This window comes from Dama dama, chromosome 18, assembly GCF_033118175.1.
Source record: "Dama dama isolate Ldn47 chromosome 18, ASM3311817v1, whole genome shotgun sequence".
In the NCBI taxonomy this organism is placed as follows: domain Eukaryota; kingdom Metazoa; phylum Chordata; class Mammalia; order Artiodactyla; family Cervidae; genus Dama; species Dama dama.
The window spans coordinates 73,351,147-73,372,909 of record NC_083698.1 but is presented as its reverse complement, the minus strand read 5'-3'; the positions used below and the strand labels follow the sequence as shown (position 1 = coordinate 73,372,909).

Sequence of the window (21,763 nt, the reverse complement as noted above, 5' to 3'; positions counted from 1 at the left end):
GGAATTTCCCTGCACTCTGCTGACCCCTTTGCCATGAGCCCTGTACGTCAGCCAGCCTGGAACCTGCTGAGCTTATCTATTGTTCAGTGACCTCTTTCCTTCCAAACCCAGCTCACTTATCGCATGCATACCCGTGTCCCAGGGCCTGTTCCGTTCTATTTTGGACACACTTATCAAGGGCAGAGGTTTTGATATCAGATAGACAAGTTCAACCCCTGACGGCCTGTTTCCCTGTGTGTAAGTGGATAGCAGAGCCTCCACCCAGGGCTGTGTGATTGTATGAGACGTCTGCACACCTTCCCTCTGCAGGTCCAGGCCACAGGAACACACCACTCTCTTGATCCCGCCCAATTCACAGATTCCACCAAGTGCCAGGGCCTGTTCCAGCCAACTGTGGGTTATATAAGCACAGCCTAGGGTTATGTAAAGTGCCTAGGATGGCACCTGCTCCCAAGCTGGTGAGAGCAAGCTACTCCTTCACAGGGGTGGACAGTGGGCCAGCCTGGGACACCAGAGCAGGCCTATGCTGATGTCCAAATCCTGTCCTCTTCACCCACCCTGTGACTTGTTGCCAGGTGAGTTCTGAGCCTCAGCACCCCCACCCAGAACTTGGGAGTAGCCCCTATGTTGGTAGAACACTCAGCGCAGGTCTCAGCACACAGCTTGCATCTAGCATGTGGCCAACAGGCCCCAGCTCTGTTCCCAGACAGGAACGCACCCCACCGGCAGAGGCCCCTCTGAAAAGAAATATCACTGGAGAAACCCAAGGTGCCCACTCTCCTGCGTCTGTGCAGACTCAACGTTAAGTTCATTGGCTGGGACGCCTGGAGGTGGCAGGCTCAGAGGAACAAGGTTGGCACACCATTTGAGCAGACCGCCACCTCAATGTCCCAGGCTCTTGGGTCCCCAGGGCCAGGCCTGCCTCACACAGCAGGTGGGGAGGTCTACAGCCAGCAGCCAGGCAGGGATACAGGAAGCTCTCCAAGCTTGGCCCCTTCAACAAGGCAGTGACGCCCATGAGGCTGTTGCTGCAGTTCTGGGCCCCCACAAATGCTGGGTTGCCATCTTTGTTCAGCTCCATTTGCTCATCTCCTTAAGGTGCCCGAGCCATGGCAGGCCTCAGGAACCTAGTGGCAATGTACTGGTTGTTGTTTCACGCACTGATAATCCCACCTGAGCGGCAATCCCCACCATATACACTTTGATTCCCTAGAAATCCTCAGAATGGCAGAAACGTGGAGACCCTAAACCTGAGGGCCCACCACCCCCTAATAGCAGCCAGAGAGAGACCCAGGCTTTCCTCACCGTGTAGACCAGCTTGTGCTGGTACCACCACCTGGTTTTCTGTCGGAATGAAATACTCAAGCACTTTCAACTTTCTTCCCAATTTTCTCCTAACTCCCCTGCCAACCCTGCTGACCCTCTTCCACTAAGTATTCTCATCAGTTGGGCCTTGTGAGGCCTGATAAGTGGGTGACAATGACACCGTGATAAGTGGGCACAATAAAGGGCACAGTTATCAGCAGCATCCCCCTCCTCCAGACAGCAGCTGGGAGGCCCAAATATGAGGTGGGACCCTCCCCTGTCAGAACCTTGCAGGTGGGCTGAGAGCAAACAGACAGGGCATGTGTGTGTCACACTGTCACTCATGCACTTAAAACACCCAGGGAGGACTTTCCTGGTGGTCCAGTGGCTAAGACTCCACATTCCCAATGCAGGGGGTCCAGGTTTGATGCCTGGTCAGGAAGAACTAGGTCCCATGTGCCACAATTAAAAAAGACCACACATGCCGCAACTAAGACTTGTTGCAGCCAAATTAATTAACTAATTAAACACACACACACCCAAGTGTGCCAAACAGAGCAGAGCAGTTCGGGAGCAGAGACAGCTGGCCCTGGCTGCCTGAGGGAGCAGAAGGCTGAATTTACAATGGGCCATGGAGAAAGAGGTGTCATCAGGCAGGCTCATCTTTCCAGGAGGCGAAAAGTCGTTTCCAAGCTTCAGAGGAGGTGTCAGCCTGATCCCAGAGGGGAAGGCCACAGGAGCAGACGGTGGTAAGGCCAGAGAGCCAGATGCCGGCGGGTGTCTCCCGGCCTGAGGGCTGCTGGGTTGCAGCGCTGCAAGGCTGACCTCTTCTGGCCAAGGAGGCACTGCACACAGCAGGCAAAGAGCCAGGTGCTGCTTCCTGCAAGTGGTTTCTGATTCCCAAGGTTTCGATGGCCCCTTCCTACAGGCAGGAGGTACAAACTAGGGCAGCTAGAATCTTTATTCTGTGGTTATAGGCAAAGCACCATCCTGGCCATCCATCTGGAGGGCCACAGTTCTGCCTGCCCTGAATCCAGTCCATCCAGTCTGAGAATCAAGCTCCCTCCAGCAGGGAGGCCTGCTCCACACTCCAGTCCGGGGAGAGGCTGGGAAGGCAGCCAAGGCTGCCTGAACCACCTCAGGAGGGTGCTGCTGTGGGTCTGCGTTTCTCTCCTCTGTGCTTGAAGCTTCGCAGTGGGTTCTGTGTCTTTGCCTTCTGTGGGGGCAAAGTTACCGATTAACTGTGGGGAGCAGACGTCTGTCTGCACATAACGAGACAGACTCAGAGAAGTGGCTGGTACTGCTACTTGGCAGGCCCTGCAGGCCGCGAGCCAAGGACAGGTGCTGCTTCCGGCACCGCAGGCGCCCACCTTCGTCCTCCTGCAGCGTGGAGGATGAGGAGGGCAGTGGGGACAGGAGAGCAGGTCCTCCTCTGCTCTGGAAGCTGCTCATGGTGGCCAAGGGAAAGCCCCGGCCCCCACAAGTCTGGCCAGCGGCCGGGGGTCTGGGGCCAGTTCTCAGGACCTCGTTCCTTCCTCCTGAGGACGAGGGGCGAGCACACCCCTGTGACAAGGGAACCAGACTGGGGGGTGGGGTGGGGCGGGGAGCCCTGCAGCCATCACCAAGGCCCCAGGGGACATACCTTGGCCTTCTTAGAGGCAGGGGGCTTCTTCCGCTTCTTGTGTGGGTGGACGAGGCCGCGCAGAGCAGGAGGAACTGGAAGAGACGGCTGGCTCAGCGGCTGCCCCCACCGCCCCGTGGGCCTGCTCCCATCCCCTCTCCCGCCGGCTCCACCTCCAGTGGCTCCCAGCCCGCTCTCCCCTCCTGACCCAGGGCCTGGCACTCCGATCCTCACTGCAATCCTAAGAACACGTGACTATCTAGTGTCACAGCGCTGTTCCCAGGGATGCCCACTAAAACACATCTCTACAGTACGTGTCACAGTAAGGGTGAAACAGAAGAAGGAAAATTAAGAAAGAAAACGCTGCTAAAATAGAAAAGCAGCCTTCACATAATTCCTTCCTATGTGGCCCTTCCTCACCTGTCAGGTGCCACCATCACTGCTCGGGACCTGCTACATGACCCCTGGCCTCTGCCCTCTCACCCACCACCCAGGGCATAGCTCAGGGTCCCATCCAGCCAGGTCACACAGGTCCTGACAGGCCTCTGAGCACCACACCACCACACCCTCCCATGTCACCCCGACCCCTAAAGGCCAAAGGTTTTGGGCAACGACTCTGCTCCTGTGTGACAGAGAGGATGGGATTCACTTCTGAGGCAGGAGACAGATGGGCCCCAGGTTAAACATTTACAACTAGCTTCCTGTTTACACTTTGAAAATAAAAATAACAACAGAACAGTATAAGTAGCTGGACTTTGTCTCCTGCGGACACTTCAAGATAATGGGAAAAGGAGTTAACAGAAAGAAGCTAAGTAAGCCCTGCTTAGGTAAAAAATTAAGGAGACCACGTATTTTTCATTCATGGGGTCAAGGAGACCTCCCAGACTATGCAAGCACAAAAAGGTTCCTCAGGGGAGGGGACACTAGACCGTAAGGTCTGCCAGCCTCCCGAAAAGCCTTGCACTGGAATTCACCTTGTCTAAAAGATGCGCTTGCACATCCAGGAGGGCCCTGAGTCAGACCTGATATGGACTTGGGGCCACATAATGAAACATGACTGGCCAGATGAAAATCAGAAAACTGCCTCCACATAAGTGGTCTAAACCATCCCAAAAGGGACTTCCCTGGGGGTCCAGTGGTTAAGAATCCACCTGCCAATACAGGGGACACAGGTTCGATCCCTGGTTCTGAAAGATCCCATGGACCGTGAGGCAACTAAGTCCATGTGCCACAGCTAAGTCCATGGTACTCCACAACAAGAGAAGCCATGACAACGAGAAGTCCATACACTGAAACGAAGAATAGCCCCCACTTGCCCCAACTAGAGAAAGCCTGAGAAAACACAATGAAGACTCAGAGCAACCAAGAAAAAATTAATTAAAAAAAAAAAAAAGCTCATAGCTACTTCTCTCTCAGTTCACCCATCTTTTCTCCACATCCCTCTTCTCTCCTAATAAACACTTCACTTACCTTTTTTTTTTTTTTAAACTTTTTCCCTAATTCTTTCTTCAAACCAGGCAAGAGCCAGGGCCCTGCTCCCAGCCACAAGTCTCTGGGTGGTCTAATAAGGTTAGGATACAGCGCCCTCACCGCTGTGGTCTAAGTTCAATCCCCACTCAGGGAACTGGGATCCACTTCAAACTGCCACACAGACCACCCAAAAGCCACCCAAGATCACACCCACTCCTCCCCTTCTCCCCCTCCTCACTCCTCAGACCAGGACCTTGGTTGGTATCCCTTACAGCTCACTTCCTGGGGAGCCTGGCCCTATCTCTCTGGCATTTTCCCATCTCTCCTGGATCTTTCCCATCCACTTGCTTGGGGTTCTCCTTGCCATATCCACCAGCTTACGCTAATCCACAGGGGTACCAGGGAAAGGGGTCTACACTCACCACTCTGCTTCCTTAATTCACTTTAAGCATTTTCAGCATAGAAGTCACACACACCCATTACCAAAGACACAAGGAGTATCATTACCGGGTGCAAAGGGAGCAAGGCTCCTGAACACATCAGCTGGGCTTTGGCCTCATCTACACCATAGAAACCACTCTCGGGATCCATTCTTTTCTTGGCTGTGCCATGCAGCATGCGGGATGTGGGATCTTAGTTCCCTGGCCAGGGATTGAACATCAAACCCATGCTCCCTGTGCAGAGTCTTAACCACTGGACCACCAAGGAAGTCCTTCTTGGGATCCATCCTTGACCTCATAACTGTGATCCTGATATCCCTCATCCCCACAAGGCTCAAGCAGGTCTATTCTCTTTCTCACCCCTCACTTCCCCGGTCAAATGTTCTGGACTCAGACACCCAAGGGCAGCTTGGCCTGGTCACTAACCCCAAGTCTCCTCCAGCACGAGTAGCACTGCCTCCTACCTGCGACTCCCACATCACACCCAGTCACTCCCTTCTACACACAGGAGGCTGCTTGGCCAGGTATTAGCTCGCTCTTTCATAGGACCAGGCTCTAGATGTGAGACCCCTGGCCTTGAAAGCAGAGTGCTGCCCTGGTTTCCTGTCTCCCCAACAGAGAGAGCAATGCCTACCCAGGGGCACGGTGCAGAGTTATGTCTGTGTACGTGCTCGCTGCCCAGTTCCCAGAGTTCTGTCACCCCAGTGCACGGCAGCCCAGGGATGAATGCGCAGCCCGCCCCCAGCCCTGCTCACCCAGGTAGTCAGGGACGTTGCCCAGGTGAGGCTTCACCACGGCGGGGTGTAAGGGCAGGTCATGCCGCAGCAACTGGAGGTCCCTGGGGTTGTCTTCAAAGTATGTCTGGCAGGGGAGAGAAGCAGGCACTGCATGGTTGGTCCTCCTTTTGTAATTTCGCAGGTTTTTTTTTTTTTTTTTTTTTACAGGGGAGTTTTTGAACAGGTAGCCCGTGTTCCAATTGTTAAGGCTGAGATTTCCCACTGCCTTGTCAATGGGGCCCCCTCCCAGAGGCAGCTCCGTTTCTGGTTGCTCATATCCCCTCAAGTGCTCTACACACACAGGAAGGCGTGTGTGCCTGCTCCCACTCCCTATTCGGTGGGGGCAGTTAGGAGCACGCCACACCCTCCTCACCGGGAATCACTCCATGGCCGCGCACCTTCCAACTGACACATAAACAGCTGCCTCCTCCTTTTCTGTGTAATGCACACCGCGTGAATGCACCTGACTTGGTTTACTGCGTCCCCGGGGTGGACCCCCTGGTGTTTCCACCTTGGGAATCATAACGGAACGCAGGCACCCATACAGTTGTGAGCTCACACAACTCTTACAACTGTGTCAAGAGTATAAACCCCAGAAGCTGTGCCTCTGATGGACACAGCCACTGTCCACCTCAGAGACTGGGCCGATTCACCTCCCAGTAGGACAGCTGGCATCCTTGCTCACTCGTGGCCTGCTTCCTCCCCATGACCTGCTAAAGGCACGGTCTGCTGCCCAGTTCACCGCCTCTCACACCCACAGCTTTGCCGCCGGCCTCCAGGAAGGGCGATGCCCTGGAGCCTCCCCTTTCCGTCCCCCCACCACAGCCCCTTACCTTGAGCTTCTCTGAGTGCAGGAGCTCCTCTTTGATCTCCTTCAGCCTTGCCTCGCGGATGGCTTGTTTAGTCACTGAGCGCATGGCATCCTGGGGGCAGACATCAAAGGTCAACATGGCAGGGCTGCCTGAGCCCGCCCTCCTGCCAGGGTGCTGAGCAACAAGGGCCTGACTCTGGGTCCTAGAGAAGCCCCAAGTACCCACATCCCCACAGGGCCCCACTCACCCTGCAGCGGTAGCGGAAGCCCTCGATCTCCTCCATGTGGAACTGGTAAGGAAGCAGGACAGGGGCCCCACTGTCTGCAGAGAAGACAGCAGTGAGGGTTCTGCAGACTTGGGCAGGGTCTATGGAGGCCTTCTGCTCAGAACCTCCCATGTCCGCTCCCTGGGGTGAGGCAGCCGGGGATCCAGCCCACTCTTTCCTCATATTGCAGACGTGCAGCAAAAAACCTGGGTCTCATGGACAGTTCGTGACAGGGGATCCACCCTGCTGCAGCCAGGGCAGTTTCCTGTCCCCCCGTCCTGGGCCCTGTCACATCTCTCAGCCTTAGGACCTGCCCACTCGCCCACTCTCCTACTCTGAGGCCACTCTGGCCACAAAGTATGTGCGATGACAGCCACGGAGCACTAAGGAGCACCAGACCCTGAAGTTTAAAGTGTCACGACAGAAGCCTGGCCCTTTCTCGGGTCAGTGAGGGCGGGGCTCTTACCTCCACTGAGAAGGTCCTCGATCTTGCCCAGCTGAGACTGCTCTGTGGGCAGCACGAAGGTCAAAACTATGCCGGGGTTGTTGGCACGTGCCGTCCTGCAAGGAGAGACAACCCAGCCCGTGTCTCTGGCTGTGTGTCCCACCGTGTGCCCACAGTCCAGGTGCCCAGCCCGCCACGCCTCAGTCCTCCTACCTGCCGGCCCTATGTATGTAGGCCTCGGGGGTAGGGGGGAGATCAAAGTTGAGCACGGCACATACGTGGTGGAAGTCTATGCCCCTGGCCACGCCTGCCTCTGGATCAGAAGCCCTGTAAGAAAACATGCCAACCTCAGACTGAGCCCTCCTCTCCTCAGAGGCCATGTTCTCAAACTTATTTAATCAGCATGACGACTAAACAAAGGCTGGTATGGAATTACAAGACACTGTCACGAGTAAGATTCTTAAACATCATAACTGTGCCAGGAGCTAGAGTAGTGGGGGCAGCCAAACCCTGGAACTCACTGCCTACAGGGCAACCCGAGAACCACTCTGAGCCAGCCCACCCGAGAGGCAGACAGGGATTGGGGGCTCCCCTTCCCCCGAAGAAAGAGCCTTCGTCCAAGTCACAGCCAGTGGAGGCTGGGCCATCTTCTTCACAGGATAACAGCACGCCAACAAGTCAGGCAGTACGGCCGTTCATGCTGCCCATGAAGCGCAGGCCTGTGCGCCCTTCACTCCCTGCCCCCACACACTAGCTTCCCAGTCTTCTGAAAGGTGGGTCTCCCTGGCAAGGGCTGAGAGGAGATAAAAGTGGACTCACTTGTCCCGCTTGGGTCCTTTGCCCCGATGCTTGCCCTTGACTGGAGGCCCCAGGACTTCAGCATCTGTTGCTATGACGCAGTCGTAGAAGCCTTGGTTGAACTGTGAGATGATGTGGCACCTGTGGCCCAAGAGCAGACAAAAGTCAGACCTAAGAGCACTGGAGGCCTCTCCCCCACCCTCCACCTGGTCATAACAGTCATCCTTTCTGACTAGTCCCTCCTCTTCAATTCTTCCCCAACTTAATCTTTGTGCTTCAACCTCCTCAAGTGAAGATGGAATTATAGTTGGTATTGCAGAGTGTGAGAGATAAAGTCATTGAAGATCATTCAAGCCTGGAGCCCTCAATCCACTAAGCACTTAAGAAACAAGAAGAGCGACTATGTCTCCCCTTTTCCATCCCCATCTTCAACCAAGACAAGGGAGTCGGCACACCTGGAGCGTAGTGGAAGCTCTCCATTGAGCACACAGGCGGGGATGCTGAACTGCTCCAGGAATAGGCGCAGCCGGTAACTCCGCTCCAGAGTGTTGACAAAGAGCAGAGACTTTCCCCGAATCAACGACAGCTTGAGCAGGGCATATAGCAACAGAAATTTGTCTTCCTCAGTCTCACAGACCACCTGAAACTGCTGCAACTGGTCTGGCCCTGGTAGCTGGGACTCCTGTAACTTGAGGGTAACCTAGGGGAGGACAGGCCTGTGGTCAGGAAAGAAAAGAAGACAGAAATGCTACTGCAAGCCGCTGGCTCACCAACCACAGAACTAACATGTTAGTGGAGGGTGCCCTGGGTCCCTTCCAACTGTGTAATGTCAGAATTCAAAGTATACTAACTACTGCAATTTACAAAGGACATAAAACTACAAACAATTTGGGGCACAAATCAAACAGAAACACACTATAAATGACTATAGTGAAAAGAAAACCCCTACAGTAGCAACCTTTCTGAAGAGTAAAGTTCACATAAGGGGAGAATTTTGGTCCTGCTGCTCAGAGCAGCCTTTCTGCCCTTTGGGGGTCCCTGATCTCAAGGCCTTTAGGCAAAGCATGGTTTGAACCCAGTGGATACCTGGGACTACACAGTGATTTTAGGTTGGAGGATACAGGAGTGCCTAACAACATAGGACTTCTAATGCCTCAGAACCAGGAATACTAAACGAGGAATTTCCAACCCCAAATAATAAAGGGTTCCTTTGAGAAGGCAGGAGTGAGTCCTCTGAGTCTCCTGACAGTCCCACGGGGCCCTTACCGGGTTATGTAGTACCAGCTCCTTGAGGGCGTGCACATCCTCATTAAAAGTAGCTGACATCAGAAAAGCCTGGTAAATCCGGGGCAAGTGACTAAAATGAAACAGAGCCCCATCAGACTCCAATTCTAAGGCCTCTAACAGGGGCAGATGAACTGGCCCCCTTGCTCCAGGACCTACTGTGTATTCACCACCCCTTCTCCTTACCAGAGAAGACTCTTAAGTTCCTCCTCAAAGCCAAAGGAAAAAAGAAGATCAGCCTCATCGACCACCAGCAGCTCCATGGAGTCTCGAAGCTTCAAGTTGTCTTGCTGCAAGTGGTTTAATATTCGGGATGGGGTCCCCACCACCACATCGGGCTTCTCCATCAGTACAGCTCTGTAGACAGGCAACACCTCAGTATTAAGTAGAAGGTAGCAGCTGGGACCTCACCCCAATCAGCCCTTGTTTTTGCTGCACACAAACCCCATCCCACATCCCAGTGCGGATTCATTCCCTCACAGCCCTGCTGTTCTAACCCACCTCTGAGAGGCTGAGTCTTCAGCGGCTGACACGTTGGCCACCCGGATGTCTCGAGCACAGTAGGCAGCCAGCTGCTGAATCATGGATTGGGCCTGCCTTGCCAATTCCTTAGTCGGCACAAGGACAAGGGCTCTCACAGCCTGCTCTACTGCAGGCCCTGTCTGCAAGACAAAGACTTCAGCCAGTCAGTTATCATCATGGCCATTGGATGCTTTTCTCTACCTCTTCCAGGCAATCTGATCATGTACTATGACTTCAACACAACAATATCGTTGTGTTTTGATCACCTCTTCACTTACTTTACCCACCTCTGAATGTAGATCAAAAGGCCCTTTCCCAAGGCACTGAACTCAACAAGGATAACTTACTTTATCATCACAAAGTTACTTAAAATGTGTCAGTTACTGGACAACCACCAGTTACTTCTCTGGTGGCCCAGTAGCTAAGTCTCTGTGCTCCCAATAGGCTCAGGTCCAATTCCTGGTCAGGGAACTAGATCCTGCCTGCCACAACTAAGAGTTCACATAAAACTACTATGGATTCCCACATGCCATGAGGAAGAAGGAAGATGCCTCAACTAGGATCTGGAGCAGCCAGAAGATCAAACTAGTCAACCCTAAAGGAAACCTATCCTGAATGTTCATTGGAAGGACTGATGCTGAAGCTGAAACTCCAATACTTCGGCCACCTGATGTGAAGAACTGACTCATTGGAAAAGACCCTGATGCCAGGAAAAACTGAAGGCAGGAGAAGGGAATGACAGAAGATGAGATAGTTGAATGGCATCACCGACTCCATGGACATGTGTTTGAGTAAGCTCCTGGAGTTGGTGATGGACAGGGAAGCCTGGCTTGCTGCAGTCCATGGGGTCGCAAAGAGTCAGACACGACTGAGCAACTGAACTGAACTTAGTACAAAGAATAATGGTCGCAAGGCCTGGACTAGAACCCAAGTAACCTGAATCCCAGCTCAGAACGTTTACCAGAAAATCATCAGGTTCTCTTAGATCTGCCTTCATGTGTAAGAGATCCAAAAAAATCCCGGTTCTTGAGAAAGACTTGGGTGCGTGAGTGTGGCCGGCACAGCTTTCCAAGAGGGCACAACGGAACTCAAACGCCAGTATCTCCCTTTCTCGGCCTTTGGGGCCCCTTCCCCGACTCACCGCCTTCCTGTGGAGCAACAGCTGTAGCATCGGAATGGCATAAGCGGCGGTCTTCCCGGAACCCGTGCGGGCGCGAGCCAGGAGGTCCTTCCCCTCCAGCGCCAGCGGGATGGCCTTTTCCTGGATCAACGTGGGTCGCGACCAGCCCAGATCGGTGACGGCCTAGGAGAGACAAGGGACGGCTCAGGCGGCGTGCTGCCCTGCCACCGCTCCCATCCACCGTCGGTTGGGCTCCTCAGCCCTCCCCGGTACCTGTAGGAGCCGGTGGTCCAGGCCCATGTGTTCGAAGCCCAACGATTCTTGATCCTCCATGCTGCTGCTCTGTAGTGACAGCGCGCAGGCGCGACAGGAAGAGCACGAGAAGACGCGTGAGCCGGTCAAAGCAGCATCCAATCAGTTTCAAAGGAGTTGGCCATGGCTTCCGGTGTTCCGGCTGGGCTCTGCGGCTGCTGCTGCGCTCTAGCTGTGGAGTCTCGGGGGAGAGGCGGCGGGCGGCAGAGAGCCCACGGGTCCTTGCCGGTCCCCTGACACTAACTCTAAATGGCGTTCTGGGTTAGGGTTACCTGCGGCAGAGGCGGGGCTCCGTGGAGGTGGATGAGGTCCCCTCCGTGCCCGCCTCCGCCCACCGACACTGGCCACACAATCCTCAAGTTTCTCCACCAGGTTGCATGTTTATGGCTTTACCATCATCTAGCACTTGATTTTTAACAGCCTCGCCCTAGCAATTATGCCAGTATTAGTTGTAGTTATATTGACAAATACATAAATGTTTAGAATGCTCGTCTGTGTACTACCTAAGAAAAGGGATGCCGCGGGTGGTACCTTACCACGTTTGGGAAATACTAGTGAGTCCTGCGCCCTTTCCTGCCATTATGCATCTGGGGGAATCTTTCAGGTTTATGTGCAAGCATTAATTGCTCTGCCACCGACTATGCTTAGGAAAAGTGCACCAGCATATGTGTTACAGGGTTGTTTGCCTGTAGCCGTGGTGGGAACGTGGGAATCTGAAACCCGGCAATGACTTTCAGAGTAAAAAGCAAGTGACACTGGGTGTACCAGCATATAATAGAGGCCACCAGGGCTGGGCTAAGGTTTAGGGTCACAGGCAGAACAAGGACAGGCTATAACCATTGAACTGTCCAAGAATGAAGTTTGGAAGAATGAGTAGCATAAGAAAAAAGGAAGGTAGGTTGCTCTGGGGTTCCCAAAGGTAGCAACCTGTGTTGCCTGCCCAGCTTGGTTAAAAATAATAATTCTTAGGCGTTCCCTGCAGGTCTGGTGGTTAGGATTCCAGGCTTTCACTGCTGTGGCCTGGATTCATTTCCTTTTTGGGGACTGAGATTCCCCAAGTAGTAAGACTCAGCCAAGAAAAAAGGGGGGGTGGATTTTTGGTCCCAACTTGTATCAGTTTGCTATTGCTCCTGTAACAAATATTCATAAATTTGGTGGCTTAACACACTTACTATCTTACAGTTCTGTAGGTCATAAGTGTGACAAGGCCTCTCTAAGCTTAAATCAGGAGGTTGGTGGGGCTGTATTCCCTTCTCGAGGTTCTAAAGGAGTTTTGTGTTTTTTTTTTTTTTTTTTTTTGCCTTTCGCAGCTTCACTTGTGGCCCCCTTGGTCTATCTTCAAAGCTATTAATGGAGGGTTGAGTCCTTGTGTCACATCATTACACCCTTCTTTTGCCTCCCTCTTGCATTTTCCAAGAACCTTTGTTATGACATTGGGCCCTCCCAGATAATCGAGGACAATCTCCCTATTTTAAAGGCAGATGGTAGCAACCTTAATTTCTCTTTGCCATGTTTGGTAACATATTCACAGGTTTCAGGAATTAGTACATCTAGTTGGACATTATTGGGAAGTTATTAGTCTGCCTACCATGTGTGTTAACAGGGATGCAGGATGTCCATCTCTTTGTGACCGCATAGACTGTAGCCTTCCAGGCTCCTCTGTCCATGGAATTCTCTAGGCAAGAATACTAGCGTGGGTTGCCATTCCCCTCTCCAGGAGATCTTCCCGACCCAGGGATTGAACCTGGGTCTCCTGCATTGCTGGCAGATTCTTTACTGTCCGAGCCACCAGGGATGCCCATTCTGCCTACCACACCACACCAAACATAGTCAGACTGGACGTAAATGTTGCTCAGGAATCCATATGGATGAGTTTCTCAGGTGACCCTATGCATCTATTCTGACATGGGCCCAGCATGAGATCCCGAAGTCAGGCTCTGGGTGTTATAGGGTGAGAACTGAGAGCACCACAGGTAAAGTGAGGCTGGAACCAGAACATGGAGATAGGGACTGGGCCAGGGATAATGGGATGAGTAGAAAGACTCCTGTGCCCCCACAGCCTTTTTGTATAAGGATAGAAGACTATTTGGTAAGGATGTCTTATAACCTGAGAAAGCAAGAACTTCAGAATGGAATCAGGGTAGTATTGGGGGAAAAGGTCCCCAGAATTCCTTGGATGTAGCCGAACTATTTTTTAAAATTTTTCCTAGGCTCTATGGTGTCTGTGAATACCACACACCAATGTGGAAACTCTTTTCCTCACATCTACCACCGATTAGCCTATCCTCTGGCAATCAAGATTCCAACTGTCCCATCAGTATAAAGGTGTGATATACTCCCACCTCTGTCTTCACTCCATTCCCCTATCAAAAATTCACAAGAGGAGAAACCGAGTACCTACTGACCCCTCAGCATAATTGAGATGCACAGATGGACAGGCTACTTCCTGTATTCCTACAGCCTAGACACTAGTGTGTAGGAAAGCACACACTAGTGTGCTTTGCTGGGTAGATTCCTAATAACAGCCACAGAACAGACGTGTGTTCCCTTCCTGACACATCCCATGCTCCTAAAGAGCCCCAGGCCAGAGGTCTACACACCAACTAGTTTCAAGGCCACCTCATTTTCCATGTTAATTCTAATATTAAGAGTATTATGGTAAATATCCAAATAATTTTGGATGAGTCATTTATGGTGTTTCACCACACTGGACCGTTAACATGGTCACCCCAAACTGGAATTTCTTAAATATTTACAAAAATATTAAGTGAAAAGGTCTAGAAAACTAAATTGCTTATACTTCTATAAGTAAAAATAGATACACATGTAGAATATGGAAGATAAAAACAAGAAGGGAAGAATTTAGTTTTGTATGTCAGATAAATAATGTATTTTAAATAAATAAAACCATGAAATAAAATGTCAAGAATGGGCAACTAATGGTATTAAGTTTTATATGGCAGAAAAGCATGCGGGAAGTATGCTAAGATGTGTTTACACTTATGATTCCAGGGAGCTAAGAAACAGATACTTAATCTCTTCACAGGATTCCTTGCTGTCAAGCCTACGTGGCTGCCCTCTGTGCATTGCTGAGCCACCACCCTGTCTGTTCCCGGACCCTAGCCTCACAAGCCCACATGCCCAAGTCCGCTCCCAGTGAGCTGCAGAAGCACCCAGACCAAGAGCTTTTCTTCCATCTCCTTTTGTGCCTCCCCTCTGCCCACGGCCTCTTTATTTCATTTCAAACACAGCTACTACAACACGTTTTATTTCACTGGAAAAATCTGTATAAAGAACCAAATCTGGTTCCCGCGAGGAAAACATTTATCACAGCTTAAATAAAAGTTAAGGGAAACGGGAGGGTAACAGTGTCCTGCCTTGTGTGAGCTCTGTCACTGCCTCACTCTTGAATTCAGGCCCTGTGTGATGGAAACCACAGGTGTCCTGGAGAATTCTCTGCCTGGCCCTCTGATTAGGCCTTGAGAGCAGCTGCTCTCTAGCCCTGAGAGCTGAAGTCCTGGGAGCTGCCATGGTAGTTAGTTATCAAAGATGTGTGCATAAACAATGCAGAAGGGACTGCACCGGTGTTTTCAGCTAGTCACACAAAGGCAGTAACACTTCAACTAGGAAGGAAAATATATAATTTTATCAAAAAATAGTTCTAATATATAGAAAAACTTTTCAATCCTCTGGGGCCTTTGGCCCTATTTACATTCACAAAGCTGCTGAGTGAACCCAGGACTGACAGCAGAGCAGTGAGGCAGGCCTCCTCGGTGGAGCATTTTGGTTGCCTACTTCGTAAGTAGATGAAGGGAAAGGTTAAAGGCGTAGGAGGGTTTTTCATTTGCTCATTTTATGAGAAAGAGGGGAATCACTGGATGCAAAAGAAGACTCAGTCCTGGGTCAGTTCCAGCTCTGCACAAACCCCAAGACAGATCTTTGAAAGCCTGGACCAGTGTCCTGTGTCCTTGAAAACCAGTGTTAACAAGTGGCTGATCTGAATGCTTTGTTGCCATGGAACCAATGTGGCTTATATTCTTTTTTCACTTTTTTTTTCCCTCAGAATCCAGGTGGATAAGATATTGGGTGGGGAAAGTACCAAATAATTGAGGTGACAGGAAAGGGTCACGTGGTGAGGACACTACACCAGCTTCTTGGCCTCAAAGAAGCTCTTGAGGTGACGCATCTGCCAGATGCCAGTGAGGATGAGGATGACAGTCTGAGCGATGGACCACCACAGGACCCGCTGGTTGGTGCTCTCACTGATCAGACGGAAGCGCTCTTCACGATACTGCGTAGGACAATGGACCCAGGGTTAAATGTGCAGGAGAGACAGTCTCAGCTGTTGTAAGGTCCTTCCCTCCCATGCCACTGCTCAACTATGGGACCAAACACCTTTTGAAATACTGCCTCTGATTCCCCTGGGAGTGCCCCAAGGAAGTAACATGCTGCCCCTCCATGAGCTTCTCTGCTAGAACAGAAATCACATTCTTAAACCATTTAAAGCAAGATCCCAAAATAAGGAGGCAGGCAATGGATTTTGCTAGAGGGTGAACTGTCCTCTCTACACTTCATTCTACAGAGCTGAAAAATGGCTATCTGCATTGATACCCTCCATTCCAGTCTTTGAACAGCGTGCTTCCCAAGTAGGGGAAGCCCCAAGAAGAAACTTCCAGGTGTAATGGGTATAAAGGTCAACTGCCATGGCCAAGTACAGTGACATGCCCTTACCCTTTGGTAATCCTGCTCCTTCTGGATCTGCTCCACCTGATCAAGCAGCTGGCGGGCTCGGAGCTGCAACTCCGTCAGCTTATCCTTGGCAGCAATCTCAGGGTAGTTGTTGGCATGCTCCCCAACCTGGATGTCTAGGTGCACACGCTAGGAGGAAACAAGGTTGGACCCCAAAGTCAGAGCCATTGTGAGGTTATGATGTCTAAGTGATGCAACCTCTGATGGTCTGTTCCAGGCTATGGAACATACTCTTGTCCCTGTGGGACAGGCGGGCAACGTCTATTTCTTACTTGTAACTGTGCCACAAAGAGTTACAAATGATGTGCGTGCTTGCTAAGTCGCTTCAGTTATGTCCCACTCTTTGTGACCTTGTGGACCATAGCCCTCTAGGCTCCTCTGTCCATGGGTCCTCCAGGCAAAAATACTGGAGTGGGTTGCCATGCGCTTCTCCAGAGGATATGCCCGACCCAGGGATGGAACCTGCATCTCTTGGTCTCCTGCGTTGGCAGGCGGGTTCTTTAATAAATCAAAACTTTGGAACCAAGTGACAGATTCTGAGCTATGGCCAAGAGAAAACTGTTACCAGTCTGCCTCCAGCAAAGAGAGCCATCCTGGTAGAGTTGGAGTGCAGGCAGATCTGATGGTCACCGGGAGTGTGGGAAGTGAAGGTGAAGCGGCCCTCTGAGCCGTACTGCCGGGAGAGCACCACCTGCAACAGAGCAGTCAGTGAAAGCCCACACCTTTACTCTAACCTCGCCAAGTGCAAGCTCGTGTCTTACGAGCTCTGTCCACCCCAAGAGCTCTAGTGAAGGTGGCCCTACCTTGCCTTCAGGATCCTTCACCTCCACATGCATGCCCAGGCCGGGGGTCGAGGGCAGGAAGACCTCCTTCTGTTTATCCCACATTTGGGTGCGATAGTTCCCTGCGGAACAGACAGAGCTGTCACAACCCGCCTAGTCCGTCCGGCTCCCACACTCCGCGGCTCCCGGGACGCCAGGCAGGGGGCACTGCTCGCCCGGTCACCGTCCCGCGTCCTCAGAGTGCCGCTGCGAGCGGAGAGCCCGACGGCGTCTTGGGGACAACTCAGGGCCCGATCCACCCTCGCCCCGCCTGACCGATGACCATGGTCTCGTCGGGGATTTCCTCGATGAAGCAGCGCTTTTCGGTCTCGCCGATGTGGAAATAAAGCCCCCGGGCGCTTGCCGCGCACAGAGCAAGGAGCAGCAACGCCGGCAACCCCATTGCCCGCCGACGCCCAGCCGAGACACCTGCCAACGCGCGCCCTCTGCCCAGTGCGCATGCGCGCACCTGCGCCCCACTCCCTGACGACGCAGAAAGACCAGGCGCAGGATGCGCTTGCGCGGTGACTCCCGCTCTGCGTCCGCCCCGCCCCGCCCCGCTCGCGTCCTTTAAGCCAAATTACAGGGCCGAGGGGAGAGTGCGCAAACGCAGGACGCCCGGAGACTGGCTGGTCCCTTCCTCTCTCTGGAGGCGTAGTGGGTTCCGTCAACAACCAAAAGGCGGCTTCTCCTCAGTGCGCATGCGCGCGCCTGCGCCCTACTCCCAGCAAACGCGGCGTGGCAGAGCAAGAGTACGGAAATGTTGACAACTCCTTCGCCCCTGCTGCTTACCCGTCAGCCTGCGCCGGGGCTTGAGTCCCGTATCCGGAAGATTGGGTCTATGTAGGCTTCCGAACTCGGGGTCCACCGAGGAAAGGAAAGTCGGAGTTCCCGGACCGACAGACTGTTCACGAGACTCCGACTAGGCGGATACCGGTGTGAGAAATCGTGTAGGAGCCTCAGGCACATTCGGTGCCGCCTGGAATAGGGGCTCACCGAGCCTTTGGAAGCCATGACCTCGGGGTGGAGGCCTCACCTGGGTGGGGCTCCTAACAGACCTACAGGAAACGGTATTCTAAGCCGTGAGGCGCCAACAGGTTTAGGTGTTCCAGCTTTTAGGAGTTTATCGGTTTTGTTGCTTGAGATGACAGTGTTGGAATGATTATTTTCTGACACTCCTCTGCTAGGGGTATACACCGAAGTGCTCACAGATAGTCACCCGGGGATGCTTACCAGGAAGAGAAAGTGGAGATTGGGCTAAAGGTGAGAGATGTGTGGGAAGAGGGACAAATAGAGACGGTCCAGTGGTCACTAGAACTGCACCAAAAGGGCGAGGCTCGGCGGCGTCTCCGCCTCTGTTTCCAGCCCCTATTGTTCTCTCTCAACTTGTCCAGCTCATTGTCTCTAGGTGAAGATGTGGAACATGCAGTCCCTCGGGCTGTGGGTCTGCTCCACTGTCTCACGGTGGTTTAGGGCTCAGAGTGGAGAGAGATGTGAAACAGAACAAAATCCAGCCTCTTTGGTCTGATGGGCCCATGACAAGTGCAAGTGGGGGCCCAGAGCTTGTTCTGCTGCTTCCCATCCTTCCTAAACATAAACCCTGTAAAAATCATTCTTATCGTGCTTAGTGTTGTGGTGGTTTAGTCACTAAGTCGTGTCCGGCTCTTGCGATCTCACGGACTGTAGCCTGCCAGGCTCTGTCCATGGGATTCTCCAGGCAAGAATACTGGAGTGGGTTGCCATTTCCCTCTCCAGGGGTCTTCCCCACCCAGGAATCTGCGTAGTGTTGGATATGTTCCTATTTATCTCTTAAAAAGTGGGATTGAACCAAGGCAAATATCCTAGTGGCATTAAAGAAGTTTTACAAGGAAACCCTTCCTGAGCAGCAGCAGTTGTGCAGTGAGGACGGAAAATAAGATCTCTTTTGTCAGAAGCTGGAAATTTGAGTTTAAGTATGAAATCTGATTTTTAAATATTAGCATATGGCTCAGCTTTAATGAAATGGACAAGAAGTCACAGTCTGGCCACACTCAGCAGTCAGTCGTGCAAACAACTTGTGATCTCATCCAAATTCAGTAGGGGATAGTCTTCTTGTTTAAGTGATGACCTCTGTGCAGGTTCCTCCCTTTTCCAAGGTTCTGTGTCCTTCACCTTCTTTTCTTTGAGCAAACTGGTGCAACTTGAGAATGAATATCTGGGCTAAGAAAATTAAGGAAAAGTCTTGAGGAAAACTTAGAATGAGGAGATCTATGAGGCATGTTTACATCTCCTAATGAGAGCATTCCTCTTGTGGGACAGAGGAAGGCAAAAAAGAAGCCAGAAAGGTCCTTACTGGGGGTGGAATTAGAGCAAAGGAAGGTTGAAAATTTGTCTTAAAATTTTTATTAAGAGAATTTCCAAGCACATAGAATAGTTAACAATGAGCTTTCAAATACTAGCAACCAGTTTCAGCAGCAATCAAAATTTTGTCTTATTTTATTTATCCATTTCTGCATTTTTGTCCTGAAGTGTGTTAAAGATTCCCTGGACATCATATAATTTTACTTATAAATATTCCAGTGTATTTCTAGCCAATAAGGACTGTTAAAAATAACATTATCACACCCAAAACAAAAATAACTCTTTAATAATTCTAGTACTAAAAAAAAAAATAATTCTAGTACTTAGTATATTTTCAGTTCCCCCCACCCCATCTCAATAAACTTTGGATTGTTAAAAAAGTCTATTTACTACATTCATTTATACATCTTTTAAACGTCTTCTGATACAGAGTAGTCACACCTTGTCTAAGGGGTATATGGTCCAAGACTCCCAGTGAATGCCTGAAACCACAGATTGTGCCAAAAATCTCTCTCTCATGTGTTTTATTCTATACGTACCCATGATAATGTTTATAAGTTAGGCACAGTGAGAAATTAGCAATAACTAATAGCAAAATAGAACATTATACTGTAATAAGAGTTATATGAATATGGTATCAGAAAGTTTTGTTGTACAAATTTAATGCCTTTTCCATCTTAACTAAGGAGGAATCATGTTGTGGTTGTAACTTTTGCAGTTTGAAGTTCAACAGCAAAACCAGCAAGAATTTTTCTTTCTTTACAATTTCACAGAAGTTTCACCCTTTAACATAGATCTTAACAACTTCAGCATAAGACTTCTTTTTCTTAGTAAGCTGAGAACTTTCACCTTTTCACTTAAAGGAAGCACTTTGCAGCTTCTCTTTGACTTACCTGAATTGCCAACATCACTACTCTTGCACTTTGGGGTCATTGTTAATTAAACCGAAGCACTGTGATAGTGGTGCAGCCAGTCTGATAACTAAGAGGGCCGCTATAAACAGGCAGGATATGCCTGGACAAAGAGATGATTCTTGTCCCAGACAGGACAGAGCAAGATTTCACCATACGACTCAGAACAGTGAGCAATTTAAAACTGATGAGTTGTTTATTTCTGGAATTTTCTATTTAATATTTTCAGACTGCTGTGGACCACAGGAAGCCAAATCTGTGGATAAGCAATTCCCCTTCCCTTTCTATTGATGATGGTGATGCCATCTACTTATTGAAGCAATTTGATCATTTGACCTGTAGAATTTTCCACATTCTGAATTTGGTTGATTGTTTCTTAATGTGACATTTAACATGTTTCTCTGCCCTTGGTATATCCTTCAAACAAATCTAGAGCCAGTGAGGATTTACAGTAAGACAGTGTGTTTCAGTGCATTAAACCCATTACCCTTTTTAATGCTCAAATTCTCCAATAAAACATTGTTTTGCTATACCCTTTTGACACAATTCTAGTAGTCTTTAGGGTCTTCCTTGTTTTCCATTTTGCATATTTCCCATTGTAGGTGTAAAATCAGCCATTTATCCAAGGAATTCTAAATCCCTTTAGCAAAAAATGGTATCTGTATTTCTTTTTTTCTTAAAAAGAACCCTGGAATTTGTCCTAATTGATGGATAATCTTGATATTATTGGGACTTTCCCAGCGGTCCAGTGGTTAAGACTCCATGCTTCTGCTGTAGGAGGGTTAGAGATCAATCCTAATCAGGGAACTAAAATCCTGCATGGCACAGCCAAAAAAAAAGATTGCATTCCCCACAGGAAGAAACCTGTCTTAGGTAATCTAATTCCCCTCCCAGACCTTTACCCTGCAAAGGTGGGAGGAAGAAATTCCTGCAAGCCTTGACCTAGGCTAGCTAGCCATTCATTCAACCAGTATCTGCTGAATAGCCATTTGTACCAGACACTTTTAAACCCTGGGAACACACTGGTGAGCGAAACAGAAATCCTTGTCCTTGCAGATTTATTTTTATTATTTTCTATCAATAAACAAGATAAATGAGTAAATACATAGCATGTCAGATGAAGGAAAGTATCAGGGAGGAAAATAAAGGGGGTATAATGAGTTGAATGGTGGTCCCCCAAAGACATGTCAATGTTTGAGTCCCCAGAACCTGTGAATGTCACCTTACTTGGAGAAATGATATTGCAAATGTAATTAAGGATCTTGATGAGATAATCCTAGATTATCTATGTGGGCCCTAAGTCCAATGACAAGTGTCTTTATGAGAGACACAGATTAGGATGACTACTATTAACAAATAATAACAAGGCTTCCCAGGTGGTTCAGTGGTAAAGAATCTGCCTGCCAGTGCAGGAAATACAGGTTTGATCCCTAGTCTGGGAAGATCCCACATGGCACAGAGCAACTAAGCCTGTGTGCCACAACCACTGAGCCTGCATTCTGCAACAAGAGAAGCCACCAAAATGAGAAGCCTGCACACTGCAATGAAGAGGAGCCCCTGCTGGCCACAACTAGAGAAAAGCCCATGCAGCAACAAAGACCCAGCACAGCCAAAAACAATTTTTAAAATGTTCACTATTATAATAACAGAAAATAACAAGTGTTGATAATGTGGAGGAACGAACCTTTGTGAACTGTTGGTGGAAACATAAAATGGCTCAACCACTATGGAAAGTTGTATTGAGGTTCCTCAAAAAAATTAAATTACATGCA

General features: G+C 50.3%; 2 protein-coding genes across 2 annotated transcripts; both read right to left on the bottom strand.

Moving 5' to 3' along the window:
* Positions 1-1,787: 1,787 nt before the first annotated feature.
* DDX56 (DEAD-box helicase 56) lies at positions 1,788-11,228 on the bottom strand. Its single transcript, XM_061165602.1, has 14 exons — positions 11,132-11,228; positions 10,880-11,041; positions 9,718-9,878; positions 9,403-9,573; positions 9,199-9,289; positions 8,388-8,632; positions 7,954-8,073; positions 7,348-7,461; positions 7,156-7,250; positions 6,672-6,745; positions 6,446-6,535; positions 5,592-5,697; positions 2,948-3,021; positions 1,788-2,521 (listed from the first exon to the last, which is right to left on the bottom strand). The coding sequence occupies exons 1-14, from the start codon at positions 11,189-11,191 to the stop codon at positions 2,444-2,446; spliced, it is 1,641 nt and encodes a 546-aa protein (XP_061021585.1). The 5' UTR covers positions 11,192-11,228; the 3' UTR covers positions 1,788-2,443.
* A 3,194-nt stretch (positions 11,229-14,422) lies between these two features.
* TMED4 (transmembrane p24 trafficking protein 4) lies at positions 14,423-17,754 on the bottom strand. The gene is made up of 6 exons (XM_061166539.1): positions 17,737-17,754; positions 17,017-17,308; positions 16,723-16,823; positions 16,485-16,610; positions 15,902-16,048; positions 14,423-15,461 (listed from the first exon to the last, which is right to left on the bottom strand). The coding sequence occupies exons 1-6, from the start codon at positions 17,752-17,754 to the stop codon at positions 15,312-15,314; spliced, it is 834 nt and encodes a 277-aa protein (XP_061022522.1). The 3' UTR covers positions 14,423-15,311.
* Between the last annotated feature and the right edge of the window lie 4,009 nt (positions 17,755-21,763).